Below are 14,735 nucleotides of genomic sequence, written 5' to 3'. Positions count from 1 at the left end.
AACCACATTTTTTTAAAATATAAAGTTGTTTCTCTATAATCAGTCAGATCATTTTATTGTCCTAAATATATAAATCTTGGAATTTTAAACCTTCCTTTAATATAGTGGACAAATGGGAACTTTTGAGCCACTTAGGAAACACTTCTCCAGACAGATTTTGTTTAACCTACTATATATATATAATTAGAATCTATGTGTGTGTATGTATCTTCAAGTATGTTATCTTCCCTATACTACAAAGTTAATTTAAACCAAATATAAGTAATGTTAAAAAACAAAACAAAAAGACCTGACAAGTTAACTAGTAGTATGAATGAACTTTACAGAAGCAGCATTTAACACAAGCCACAGAAGAGTGTGGTGAAAATGAGATAAATAAAAGCATTATTAAAAGAACAAGCAAAGTTTTATGTTTTTAAGAAAAAATCTAATACCATATAAATCCAAAATTATTAAAAGAAAAACGAAAATCAGGAAATATATTTGAAGATAGCTAGATTCCACTAAGGAGATGACTATGTGTTTTAAAGCAATAAGCATCAAATCTATGAAAATAAGTAAACATCAAAGGTTTTTGGGCTCAGTAACTGTAAAATACAATCAATCCACTGTAGCACCTCAATGTTACAATGTAATTGTTTTCCATAAACTGAGAGAAGAGTAAACCATTGGGAAGTACAGTTTAGATTGTCCACGAGCAAATTTAAAAGTGTGTGGCAACCAATCAGATAGGTTTTTACCAATGAGCTAGACTTAGAGTTTTTTTAAAAATTACTCTTCCATTCATATTCTACCCAGAAACACCAAAATAAACCGTCAGGGGAGATACAACAAACCAGAATATTCTAGACATTCATATAAGTTCCAGCCATGAAATAAGACAGATTTACATCTCAGAAAACTAAAACATATTCAATGTAAACTTACTTTTGAAATAAATGTGAGCTTCTAGAGACACTATGTTCTGTACTTTAATTTTTGTAATGCACTTAGCACATAAAACCATGTGCACTCTTCTTGAAGTCTAGATAGATGTTAATATTGTCTCATCAAGGTCTAGCCAAAATCTATTGTCTTCCTTCTCACCCCCCACTGAACTCTCATCTACTGATGAGAGTTTATATATCCCCTGAATTTATCACAGTCTGCATACCACACTGTCTTTTCTAATAAACCTGAGCACTAATAATGAAGAAACTGTATCTTTTTTTTTAATGTGTTTACACAGGATTTGTACAGTATATTTCACGAAGTAGTTAAGTCAATAAATGGCTGCTGAATTAAATTTGCTATTAAATGCCTCTTCTGCTTTTTTTTAAAAAAACTCTGAATATAGGAACATTAAAGTTATGTCTTAGTTTCTAAATGAAAGACATAACTACTATCCCTCTTTATCAAGGTCTCGTGTATAGTTAATGGGGAGATGGGACAGCAGAGTATGGTTGTGTTAGATTTATTGAAAAATCTTACTTTATATGTTTATATCTAACAATAAACAATAAGCACAAAGATTTATCTTCCTAGGAATTATTTCTGACATTACTAACATTAATGCTGAAATGAAGTATATATTTCCAAAACAATTACAAAATCCTTCATTTTCACACACCTGATTCACATAATTTGGGGCTTTTTAAAAAAGTTTAATATTAAATATAGAAACAATAAGATGAATTTATAAACAAATTCACAGGGAAGTATAAAAAAGTTCTGGGGGAATGGTCANTTTAACTTTTAAAAAAATCCTTATTTTGAAAACATAATATTGTAATAATTTGGACAGAAATCTACTTAAAATACTTCTTTCTTCATGTTCCATCATGGTTTTTAGCAACAAAAAGCGACCACCTTTACATGTTTTACTGACTGCCTCCAGTACGTACGAAGAATTTCCAGTTTTGTACGATGTATCATAAGGAAGTTTGAGTTAGTAACAAGACGAACTTCAAAAAAAAAATTCATGTAAATTATTTTATCTTTAAAAAGGATCTCAATATGGACATTTATTTAAGAAGACGATATGTTTTCAATGAATTATTTTGTATGTTCTAAATCTCTAGAAAACTGGAATGGGGAAAAATTACATTCTTAAAGAGCTCAAATTGCAGCTAGCTGTATTTTCAGTGAAGACATCTAGAACTCAGATTGTTATGCAGAAAGTACTCAAGCAACCTGTATATGAGGTAGGCAAAGGGGTACAGCTGCCTAGACTCACTCACATCTTACATCTGATGTCTTTTAACAGTCAACTGAGCTTCTAGCAAGCAACTAGAAGAACTTGTTTTTGTTTTTTTCAGATAAACAAGTTACAGAATCTCTATTCACTCAAGTGTCTAGTTTGATAAATTATAATTTGGATAGAGAACACTGCTGTGGCAGAGGGGTTAAACCAGGCAAATATAAGCATTTTAGAACAAAATTATGCTAGCCCCTGAAATAGGAAAACAATGCTACTCTAGAGTTATTAGGTATAGGAAAACCTTTACAATCACAAATTATTATTTTCTATTTGACAGAAAAATTGCTGACATTCTGTCATATGGTTTCTTCTATTAACTTATTTTCCTAATCAAGTAACTATAATTCATTCTGAGTTTTGGGACAAACAATGAGTTTACTTTGAAAGTGAGAAGTAAAAACCAACAATCACAGATAAGAAATGTCAACTTGAGAACAACTCAATTACATAACATCTGTATAATAAGTCTCAGGTACCTTTAGAAACTTTTTTTTTTCCTACTAAAGTATCTCACTGATAAAATAATGTTGATATATTTTATTGTCCTTAGATATTTTGCTCCTCCTACAGATAATACATGGATTTAGTAAATCTGCTGCAAATAGCTTACGTCTAATTTTAAAATCACAAAATTATTTTGGAAGGAAAGTATAAGTTACTAATTTGTATTCATATTTGACACTGTCTAAAGAATTCTTCGGCATAACCACTGTGAAATTATATTGAAGGTCTTATAATTTTTAGAAGTTAGAAACTTTTATATAATTTTATATAATTTATATAATACTGAATACTGTATTATCGGGGTTTCAACTATTTTGCCAAAAGCAAAAGATAACTAAAAAATTATGATTTACCTGTTATAATACCGGCCTCCCATCATAAACTGATTGTTTGGCGTTGGACATATTTTAAATCGCTGAATATTTTCATTGGTCCGGAAATAAAGTGAATAATCACCAGGAGTATTATCTGAGGGTCTCACAAGAAAACTGCAGACTTGACCAACTGTAAAAATTAAGCTGTTAGTTTTTCCCTAATTATCAAATAAAAAAGAAAAGATGTTAAGTAGTATTCTTACAAGTGCATTCAAAGTCATAAACATATGTAAATTTTCACCAGGAACTTGTTTTATTTAAGGACAATTTCTTTCAAATTTTCTGGTTTATGATTCACAACCATCCATGTTGCTTGTCTGCTATCTCTCTGTTGTATCTTACCAGCTTTATTTTTATTTTATTTTATTTTATTTTGAGACGGAGTCTCGCTCTGTCACCCAGGCTGGAGTGCAGTGGCGCGATCTCGGCTCACTGCAAGCTCCGCCTCCCGGGTTTATGCCATTCTCCTGCCTCAGCCTCCCGAGTAGCTGGGACTACAGGCGCCCGCCATCTCGCCCGGCTAATTTTTTGTATTTTTTAGTAGAGACGGGGTTTCACCGTGTTAGCCAGGATGGTCTCAATCTCCTGACCTCGTGATCCACCCGTCTCGGCCTCCCAAAGTGCTGGGATTACAGGCTTGAGCCACCACGCCCGGCCTTCTTACCAGCTTTAATACATAAAAATAGAAAGCAGAAATTTTGCAGCAGTAACTTCTGATCAGTAATATCTACAACTGTCATAATTTGGAAGGAACCTAAGCACAGTTAGGGAATACTGGCTAAAAATGCTAAATTCTGTTTGTAAATCCTTGTAATAAGAAGATTCTAAAAAGTGAAGACCAGTTTTGCTTAAGAATACTCTGTGCTTTATCAGTGTTTTCAATTAATCATTAAACAGTAATGACTGTGCCAGGCACAGTGATATATGCATATAATCCTAGCTATTCAGGAGGATCACTTGAGCCCAGGAGTTTAATACCAGCCTGGACAACACAGCAAGATCCTGCCTCTTAAAAAAAAATTAAAAAGTAATGACTGTAATAAAATAGAACCAAAAGCTTTTCACAAAGGTAGATTCAAAACAACTGAAACATGTATATACATTGTCAAATTCAATACACATACACTATATTTTATTCAATAGATATGCTCCTGAAAGGAATTATAGAAGCAAATTATCATATGTTAAATATATCATATTAATTTTAGAGAAGTATTTCTGATATCTTTGATTGGCAGTGACTCATACTACTAAGATGCTCTGCCTTTTCTCCATTTATGTCCAAATGATCCAGTAAAGATCAGGACTTGATTGTGTTTAGGAAAACACAATGAATGCTTAGATTATAAGATATAAAGTTTGGGGGCAAATTACAATAGTTCCAATCATCCAGTCAAGGCACATATTATCAAGTAACTTCGTGTTCAGTAAAAAGAAAAAAATAAATCTCCTTAAAAAACTGAATCTTCAAGGCTTAATATATAAGTAAACATAAAAATTACAGAAATTGTGTAACGTGGGCTAAAATGAAAGTGTTTCTAAGTTGATACAACAAATTTTAGTGACAAGAATCCAAGACACTCTCTAAATTTCTTCTAGAATATGATAGGAATTTCATGCAAAATTATGCATGCAAGTCCTTATTTGTACTTCTTAGGAGAGAAAATCCCACCAGATCCTCAAAAGAGGACATGACACAAAGAAAATGCAAACTAATGTAAGGAAATTAAGTTTAGCTCCTTTTCAACCTTGCATGCCTTAAAACAAAAGTACCTCAAGTACTTGATGGTGCAAGTTCCAAAAAAGAAACATATCCAAAATTCAATAAATTCACTAAACTACATATTTTTGGTTCCATACTGAAATAGCTGATAGAATGTCATTTTGGTTTAAAATTTCTTCTCTATTACTATCATATAGCATTATCATGATCTTTTTCATTTTTTGAACCTACTTAACGTACATCTTCACAATAAAATTGAGTACTTCAAAAACTATCTCAAATCTTTCAAAAGAATAAATTATTACTTTAAAATGCAATGCTTTATGGATTAAAACAATTCAGATTACCTCTTTAATAACTAGTGTTATCACAAGAATCTATTTCATTCAATATTTCACAGAAACTATTGAACAGTCAACATTTTTGAAGAACTAAAACTTTTAAATTACATACTAAAGCTCAAACTTGTCTGAAATCTTTATAAGATGTGGTTTGCTGAAGAAATGCTTGGTATTTAAATTAATTCAGCTTTAGATATTTAGTAGGAATAAATGACAGGATGGTTAAAACCACATTACAAGTCAATTTTTACTTTGTATTTATAAGCACAAGAGTTTTGGGAAATGTTAAAATGAATACATATTAAATAAAGCTCAATCATATAATTCCACCAAGTATACAAAGATAAATACAAGAATGTCTTTTATAGCTGAACAGCAAAATAATAAAAACAATATAATATCCTTCTTCTGAAGACCAGTTAATTAGCCTGTAATCCCAGCACTTTGGGAGGCCGAGACGGGCGGATCACGAGGTCAGGAGATCAAGACCATCCTGGCTAACACGGTGAAACCCCGTCTCTACTAAAGAAATACAAAAACTTAGCCGGGGGATGTGGCGGGCGCCTGTAGTCCCAGCTACTTGGGAGGCTGAGGCGAGAGAATGGCGTAAACCCGGGAGGAGGAGCTTGCAGTGAGCTGAGATCCGGCCACTGCACTCCAGCCTGGGAGACAGAGCAAGACTCCGTCTCAAAAAAAAAAAAAAAAAAAAAAAAGAAAAGTTTAAATCCATAAAAGAGTAATGAAAATTTTATCTGCAGATACAAAATCATCTCCCAATATGTATCTAACATGAAAAAAGTGTGTTGAATGTTCCTGTCTGTGTAGGTGCAGGGGTGAGAAAGAGAGATTCACAGAGACACAGAAAACTTCTAGAAACATATGGAAAAAAAAAACTATCACCTAGTGTTACTTCTGAGGAAGTGGACAGGGGCCTGGGGTAAAAGAAAAACACACTTTACTAAATTTTATAATACATGTATGTTTAAAATATAAATAAAAACACCAGGTTCTTAGCACTGGACACGAAATTGTAACATGCATAAACACTAACTGAATGCTAAAGGCAAAACACATGATAAATGGTTTGTTCACTTTTTTATTATCTTTAAACAGACATTAGAAAAGCAAGTGAATAAGTACCTGTCATTAGTAAATTATAAGCTTCCTGTTTGGAAATCTTCCCATGGAACCATCTTAAAAAGAGAATAAATTAGATATATAAAGTCCTTTTTGTTATCATCATATGATCAAAATTAAACAACCAATATAGTAAGTTTAATTCAGTGATATAATAAAATAAATGCAATTAATCAGATCATCTCATTATTACATTTTAATACATTTTATATACATAATTATATTTAATTTCAACAAAATGTAGTAAAACTAGGAACTATCAAATATAAACTACAATTTTCATTACCAATACAAAATGGCAATAATTTTTAATCCTGATAATAACAAACTGTTGTAGGTCTTTTTTTTTTCTTTTGTGGGGTAAGGGGAGGAGTAGTTCAGATACAACCTATTCCAGAATTTCCCTGAAAAAAATTAATGAATTCATTTCTGAATTTTCCTGTAACATCTGATAAATTCTCTCTTCAAATAAAATCAAGATGTTGACTCTTACGTTGCTGAAAGTCGGAATATAAGATTAGGTGATAAGAATGAGTGGATACTACCATCAAGAACTGAAAGAAGTACTTAGTGTTCCCAACTCTATTTGAGCTAAAAACCTATCAAACTAGGTTGCTATGTATTTTATATTCTGTATTCTTAAATTAAGCCTTTAGAAATTATTATAAATGACATCACAGTCAAGATATAGAGCATATAATAACCTAAGTATTTAAAGGTTACCTACAAATAAAATTATATATCTAATTTAGAAAGTTAATTACTAGTCATCAAAGTACATAAAATCACCTCTTATTTAATTAAAGGCTTATTATCTATCTTGCTGATTAACACATCTTAATGCCAGGCTGACAATTCCCAATCAACTATTTACTACTTTGTTGGATCTTCTTAGGGTCTACAAGTATTTTTAATAATAAAGAGCAAGCTGGAAAGTAAACATAAGACTAAAATATGTAAATGCTCAAAAGTCCAGTGTGACAGGTTTAGAGGTCGTTCACATTGTTTTAAATGATCCATACAATTATTACTGGTGAAGTATGAAAATATAACTGAATTTTTACATTTTCACATGAATGAAAAGGTAAACTTTTCTTTAACACCATTCCAAGCATTAACTCACTAATTCAGATCTCCTGGTGCTCCCTGTGTAAATTTTGAATAATATAAAGCAAGAATACAACAACTAAAACAGTTCAGACTACAAATAGTGAGGTTCTATATTGCATTCAAGTATAGGCTAAATGACCACTTACTACAATGCTAGAGCAAGATTTTTATATTCTGGAGGAGAGTCAACTAGATGACCTGACCTCCAAGACTAATCCTCTACTTCTACAGTTTGAAAAAAAATTCAAAAAGAAAAGGGTAAAAAAATGACAGGGTTTACAGATGAACAAGATTATTTAGCATAAGCATACAGTCTGAAGCCAAAGTGGCAATATCACTTTCTAAAGAATTTTAGTTTCATTCTTCAGACGTTTATTCCCATATAAAATTTATATATTTCAACCACATGTTTTCCAACAGTGATAAAAAGATGAGTCCCTGCTCTTATGAAGTTCCCACTCTTAGGCCAGGTATGGTGGCTCATAATCCTGTAATCCCAGTACTTTTGGAGGCCAAGGCAGGAGGATCTCTTGATCCCAAGAGTCCAACACCAGCCTGGGCAACATAGACCCTATCTAACTACAGAAACTATAAACTATGTAGAAAATATAATAAGCACAGTGACAGGCACTGCCAAAGGCATTCTGGGAATAACAGAGAAGGGTACCAATTCTGTTGAGTGTGTAGAGAAGAAAATAAAGGAAGATTTTCTAGAGGGAAGTGATAAATGAGCTAAGTATGAATGAAAGAATTCTGGCCTAGGAAGCAGCTTGAGCAAAGGTATAAAGAAAAATAGCTAGGAGCAATGGCTCACACCTGTAATCCCAACACTTTGGAAGGCCAAGGTGGGAGGATCACTTGAGGTCAGGAGTTTGAGACCAGTCTGGGCAGCATAGTAAGACCTGATCTCTACAAAAAAAACAAAAAAATTACAACATTTGCCAGGTGTGGTGGTACACACCTGTAGTTTCAGCTAACCAGGAGGCTCAGGCAGGAGGAGCACTTGAGCCCAGGAGTTTGAGGTGAACTATGATAGCACTACTACACTCTGGCTTGGGCAATGGCAAGAACCTATCTCTAAAACAATAAAGAAAAAAGTATTATGCATTTGAAGACCTACATGCTGGAGACTAGGAAACTAGAGATGATAAGTGCTAGGAGTAGTAAAGGACAAAATAACCAGATAACAGATCATTTTTTAGGCTCTGCTAAGGTAAAAAGATGGAGAATCAGTGTAAGATTCAATTTTTTAATTTGTATTTTTTCTGTTTTTATGGGTAATGTATACAACTATTTTGTATATTTTTATGGGGTACCAGTGATGTTTTGATACAAGCATATAATGTTTAATGATCAAGTCAGGATAACTGGGGTATCCATCACCTCAAGTACATATAATCATTTCTTTGTATTAGGCATATTCAAATTCCACTCTTTTAGCTATTTTAAAATATTCAGTAAATTATTTGGTAGCACCCTGTAGTGCTACCAAATACTAGATTTTATTCATTCTATCTAGGTGTATTTTTGTACTCATTAGTCAGCCATATTGTATGCCCCTTCCCTGCTACCCTTCCCACCCTATGGTAACCATCATTCTACTATCTATCTCCCTGAGTTCAATTTTCTAATATTTTGCTCCCACATGAGTAAGAACACATGGTATTTGTCTTTCTGTGCCTGGTTTATTTCCCTTAACATGGTATTTTCCAGTTCCATTCATGTTGTGAATGACAGGATTTCATTCTTGTTTATGACTGAATAGTATTCCATTGTATGCATGTACTGTATTTTCTTTATCCATTCATCCACCGTTGAACACTTAGGTTGATTAAACATCTCGGCTATTGTGAATGGTGCTGAAACACAGGAGTGCAGCTGTCTCTTTGATATACTGATTTCCTTTCTTTTGGATATATACCCAGCAGTGGGACTGCTGGATCACATGGTAACTTTATTTTTAATTTTTTGAAGAACTTATGTGCTGTGCTCTATAGTAACTGCACTCATTTACATTCCCACCAACAGGGTACAAGGGTTCCCTTTTGTCCACATCCTCACCAGCATTTATTACAGCCTATCTCTTAGATAAAAGCCATTATAACCGGGGTGAAATGAAATCTCATTGTAGTTTTGATTTGCATTTATCTGATGATTAGTAAAGAATGGTGAGCATTTTTTTCACATACCTGCTGGCAATTAAGGATTTTAAGTGAAAATGTGATACAATCTAGGTAGAGTATTCCAGCTACTGGATAAAAGGATTTGATGAGGCTAAAGAGTCAAGGGAGATCAACTTGGAGGTTACTGCTATATCAAATCCTGGCAGGAGATTTAAAAAGGCCTGAGCTAGAATGTAGTTTTAAGATTTGAGAAGGTGGTAAACATTTAAGAAATACTTTAGGAGATAAAAATCATCAGGACTTGGTGTCTGTATCATGTGAATAGGGAGCTGGAAAGAAACTCAACCAAAGTTACACCATCTATTTAATCTCAAAGGTTACTTGTGGATGTTACTGAGGACACTTTAAAGAATTTGAAGTACTGCCTCACAGCCACAGTCCCTATGTTAGGAAATTAAAGGAAACGAACATACACATAAAATAAACCAACAATGCAAATTTACGTTATGCTAAATACCAAATAAGAAATTACGTAAGTTAAGAAAAATAGAAGAATGACAATGTTATCAGATAAAAAAAGACTTCCAAGTGAAAGTGGGATTTATATTTTATACTATGAGAAAACTGATGTAGCTTTACGTGTTTATTGGCATTTAACCTACATTTTTAAATTTAAAATTCCATTGCTACTATCAAAAAAAAAACCACCTAGATTTATGGTCTTTTTTGAAAATCAGAAGGATTTAACAACACTAGGCTCACATTCCTACACGTATCAACTAGACAACTAAACAGTGATTACCTTACAATAGGCAAACACTTTCTCGTTTTCTACTTCCCACAGTTTTCCCTAATACCATGAGTGAATATCAGTTGCCATTTACTACCAAGCTTACAGTGGGTTTTTTTTGATAGTACGGACATAGTTCCATGTACCTTGATCTCTAGCAAAGAGGGAAAATAAGAAAAGATTATTGTGTCTAAAGAAAACTGGGAATATATATACTTGACCCGCTTCACTTGCTTACACTGTCTGTCTGATTCTTCCAAGCATTAATTAGAATTTGCAACTCCTAGCTGGACATAGTGGTTCATGCCTGTAATTTCAGCACTTTGGGAGGCTGAGGCTGGTAGATTACTTGAGGTCAGGAGTTCAAGACAAGCCTGGCCAACATGGCAAAACCCCATCTCTACTAAAGGTACAATAATCAGCCTACAGTGGTGGTGTGCACCTGTGGTCCTAGCTAACTCATGAGGCTGAGGCAGAGAATCGTTTGAATCCAGGAGGTAGGAGTTGCAGTGAGCAGAGATCGTGCCATTGCACTCCAGCCTGGGCGACAGAGCAAGACTCTGTCTCCAAAAAAAAAAGAAAGAAAGAAAAAGTAACAAAAAATAATTTGAAACTCCTGATATAGGTAGAGGAGACTTCAAACTAATACAAACAGCAGGGTATAGTCTCACTAATGGAGTCTATTTTGTAGCTACAAGAAACAATAAAAATGAACTCAGAATATATCTTACATATGCCACTTACAGAAGGGTCAAGCACTAAATAAGGTGACTTCAAATGGAGTAGTCAGTTGAATGTTTTCATATTCTAATGGTTAGAAAACAGAAAAAAAGCAAACACTTGAGGCAAGCCTCAAGTTCCATCCATAAATGCTGAAAGACAAGAAAAAAATGTACTGAAAAGATATTAGAAGATGAATAGTCTATTAAAATGTGAGTAAGAGAGAACTGGGATTAATGGTTCAGATCTTTAAAAGAAAACTTACATATACATAAAATCAGTTTGAAGATTATGAAAAAAAAAGACCTTGCAGAATCTTATTAAAATTGTGAAGAACCATTATTTTGGGGGGATAAAGATGTGGCTATAAAACAAGAAGGACTATGAATAACCAAGAAATACTATGAATAATTTTAAAATGTGCCGAATTGTGACATTCATAATGTTATAAATGTAATGTTTATTGAAAGTCTTTAGTGTGGTGATAAAAGAGTTGTATTTAGTTATCAGCTACCTTTTATTTTAAAATAATACTTTATCACTAGATCCTTAAGAAAATATTTAGAAATCAGTTCCCTGAGCCAAATTAAAAGTTAAGTCAGTCCAAAACTTTTAAAAGATGTTTTGGCCAAAGTTTTCCAATTAGTAAATTTAAAATATAGATATATATTTTTTTCATTTTTAATAATTAACACCAACTCACATTTTTCCTTCATGTGGATCTTCTTCCCGGCCCTAAAGGGAAGACATTAAGACAGTATTTTATGTAATTAACTGTTAATCTACTTTTATTAAAATTCACAGAAATCATATCTTCAAACATATCCCCACACTATCCTTATGTGTATACAAAAAAAGATGTTTCTGTTCAATAACTATCTTTCCACACCTCTCTTAATCTTTTCTTGTTGCCATTACCCTAACTCAGGCCCTCTTACCCACTTTTCTTAAACTAAACTAGTACAACAGCCCAACTAATATAATTATGTCCTACTACAACACTCTAATCTGGATACATCAGTTTCAACAGCAGCTTTGCCCTACACTAAGAAAAACCAAACAAAAAACAAACACCTCTCTACTGTCTACAAATTTCTCATTCTGCAACTGAAGTCCTTTACCATAGGCCTCAAGTCCACATTTCCTGTCTCATACTACCAATTGATTTTTGGTTCCTATACCATGGTCACACATAATTTCCTATTTGCCAATCTCCCACCACTGTAGCTTGTTCTTTTTGTTCTTAGAATGTACTTTCCACTTTTTGCTTTCTACCTGTTAGATAAATACCTAACCAATCTACGAAGGAACTATCTCAAATGCTACCTCTTCAGTAAAACATTCTGAGCCCATAAAAAGCAACATCAACTTTTACTTTGAATATAAAAGACATCCCCCTTTTATCATGTTTTGAACTTTATTTTATTCTATATTCCTCTGATTTAAGATACAATAGTGTTACTCATTCCACTATTATGGAGAAAAATGGTCTAACTACATGTGGATTTACTTCTCACAATTTGGTCCTCACTCATTAAATACCTAATCAAACTAAAATCAAACACTCACTGAATGCTACTATATCCAAGAGGTAGGCTAAAAAAACAAACAAACAAACAAACAAAAAACTGTAAAAATGAATAGCATTATGTGTGTATCACTGCGCAAAAGGAGTTAATCTCTTGTAGAAGAGGTTTACACTAAATTAATTTTAGACAGTGGAATAGAATGCAAAATTAACAAGGTGCTATGGAAATACAGAAGGAAACAATTTTGCCTAAGAGACTCCAGAAAGGCATAAATCCTCTGTGAAACAACGGGTGACATACAAACTGAGCTGATAAAGATGAATCAAATTTTACAAGGCAATCTATCAGGGCAGGAATGTCAAGGAAGAGGGGAAACTATAAGCACAGAAACATTCATTTACTCAACAAACATTTACCAAATGCCTACTGATGCCAGACACTATTCTAGGCAATGGTAATACATCAGTGAATCAGAGATAAAAAATTCCTCCCCTCAGAGAGCATACATTCTAGAGTTAATACATAAAAGTATAAATGTGTTTGGGGAACAGTAATTAGAATTTTAGAAGGAGAAATTCCTTAAATGTAACCACTAACTGAATGCCTGAAACATCTTCACAAACTAGACAATGTCCAAATGGTTTTTCAATCTACAGGGAATTCACTGCACTCTAATAAAGCCCATCATGAAAGTCATTCTACATATTGGAGTGAAAAGTGTTTATAACTGATGTGGAATTATTCCACTATTAATTTATAATGTTACTTACTATATTCATTTTTAGCAACCACATCACATTATTCACTCATACTGAGTTGCTAACTTTTTCCTTGATCCCTTGTATTGATGTGAGGTCATGTCTCCTTATTCTGGTTTGGGTTGTTATTATTATTTTTCTGTATACATTGAGTAATTTTCACTTTTCTTTAATATTAAAGTTTATCTTGTTAAATTTGATCCAGAATTCCAAGAGCTCAAGAAAAGTTCAACTATAGTGCAATTCCTTTAAGTAATCAGAATTGGGAAGATGGTGGTACAGCAGGGAGAGGGAAACCCAAACTAAGAGTTGTAACAAACACATTTTATAGGAAAACTATCACAGATAGTAAGATGCTTCAGTATGAATACCGTTTGCCTATATGGAATAAATATCTCTTTTACTGTAGAATACAGAATACTAATCTAGGAATTAGGAGTCCTAATCCTAGCTCTTTCACTAAATAACTATATGACTATGAGTATGGAATGTATCACACCATTTCCTCAACTTTTTCCACCTCTACTCAGTATGTTTTACTTCTATGGATCAAGATTTGGTTGCCAGAATAGGCACGTAAGAGAATTAATAGGAAAAAAAAAAATATTCTCCACTGCAGTCTTCCAGGAGCAATAATCTTCAGCATATTATCAGGTCTGTGGTGTAATTTAAAAACAGTAGCTTTGAGGGCTGTAAAAGACAACAGAAAGCCACTCCATCTCACTAGAAAAATCCAAAAGGAAAAGGAGAATTCCAAAGTTATAATGTATATTTGATACTGAGTATTATCTCTGAAATATAAAAGCTGTTCGAATGCTGACCTGTTATTAAAAATGCACCTGGTAATTGATACCATATGATAACGTATTATATGATGGAAACAAAAACAAGGATGAGATTCAAAATGTAGAACCATGTGATAATATATGTATAATATAAATGAAATCTTCCAAGTTTACTGGAAAATTATACATATATTTGAAAGATAAAGAATCTAAAACCAAACATGTGTAACCAGTTGAGATTCCATGATCAGCCTGATATAACTTCACTTATGAGGAAGAAAAAGGGGGCAAAATAAAAAAAGAATAAAAATAAGCACAAATAGGCCGGGCACGGTGGCTCATGCCTGTTATCCCAGCACTTTGAGAGGCTAAGGCGGGTGGAACACTTGAGGTCAGGCATTTGAGATCAGCCTGGCCAACATGGTAAAACCCCGTCTCTATTTAAAAAAAAAAAAAAAAAAAAAAGGCCGGGCGCAGTGGCTCAAGCCTGTAATCCCAGCACTTTGGGAGGCCGAGACGGGCAGATCACGAGGTCAGGAGATCGAGACCATTCCGGCTAACACGGGGAAACCCCGTCTTTACTAAAAATACAAAAAACTAGC

General features: G+C 33.3%; 1 protein-coding gene across 1 annotated transcript in view; it reads right to left on the bottom strand.

Moving 5' to 3' along the window:
* Nucleotides 1-14,735, bottom strand: part of RASA1 (RAS p21 protein activator 1) — a 137,169-nt gene that overhangs the window by 49,400 nt on the left and 73,034 nt on the right. The window contains 3 exon segments of the mRNA XM_017890582.1: nucleotides 3,097-3,247; nucleotides 6,322-6,374; nucleotides 11,765-11,796. Of these exon segments, the coding sequence (XP_017746071.1) occupies nucleotides 3,097-3,247; nucleotides 6,322-6,374; nucleotides 11,765-11,796 (236 nt within the window).

The sequence above is a fragment of the Rhinopithecus bieti genome, unplaced genomic scaffold, assembly GCF_001698545.2.
Source record: "Rhinopithecus bieti isolate Rb0 unplaced genomic scaffold, ASM169854v2 scaffold_1428, whole genome shotgun sequence".
Taxonomy (NCBI): domain Eukaryota; kingdom Metazoa; phylum Chordata; class Mammalia; order Primates; family Cercopithecidae; genus Rhinopithecus; species Rhinopithecus bieti.
The sequence above is the reverse complement of the archived record's forward strand: the minus strand, read 5'-3'. Positions and strand labels throughout refer to the sequence as shown.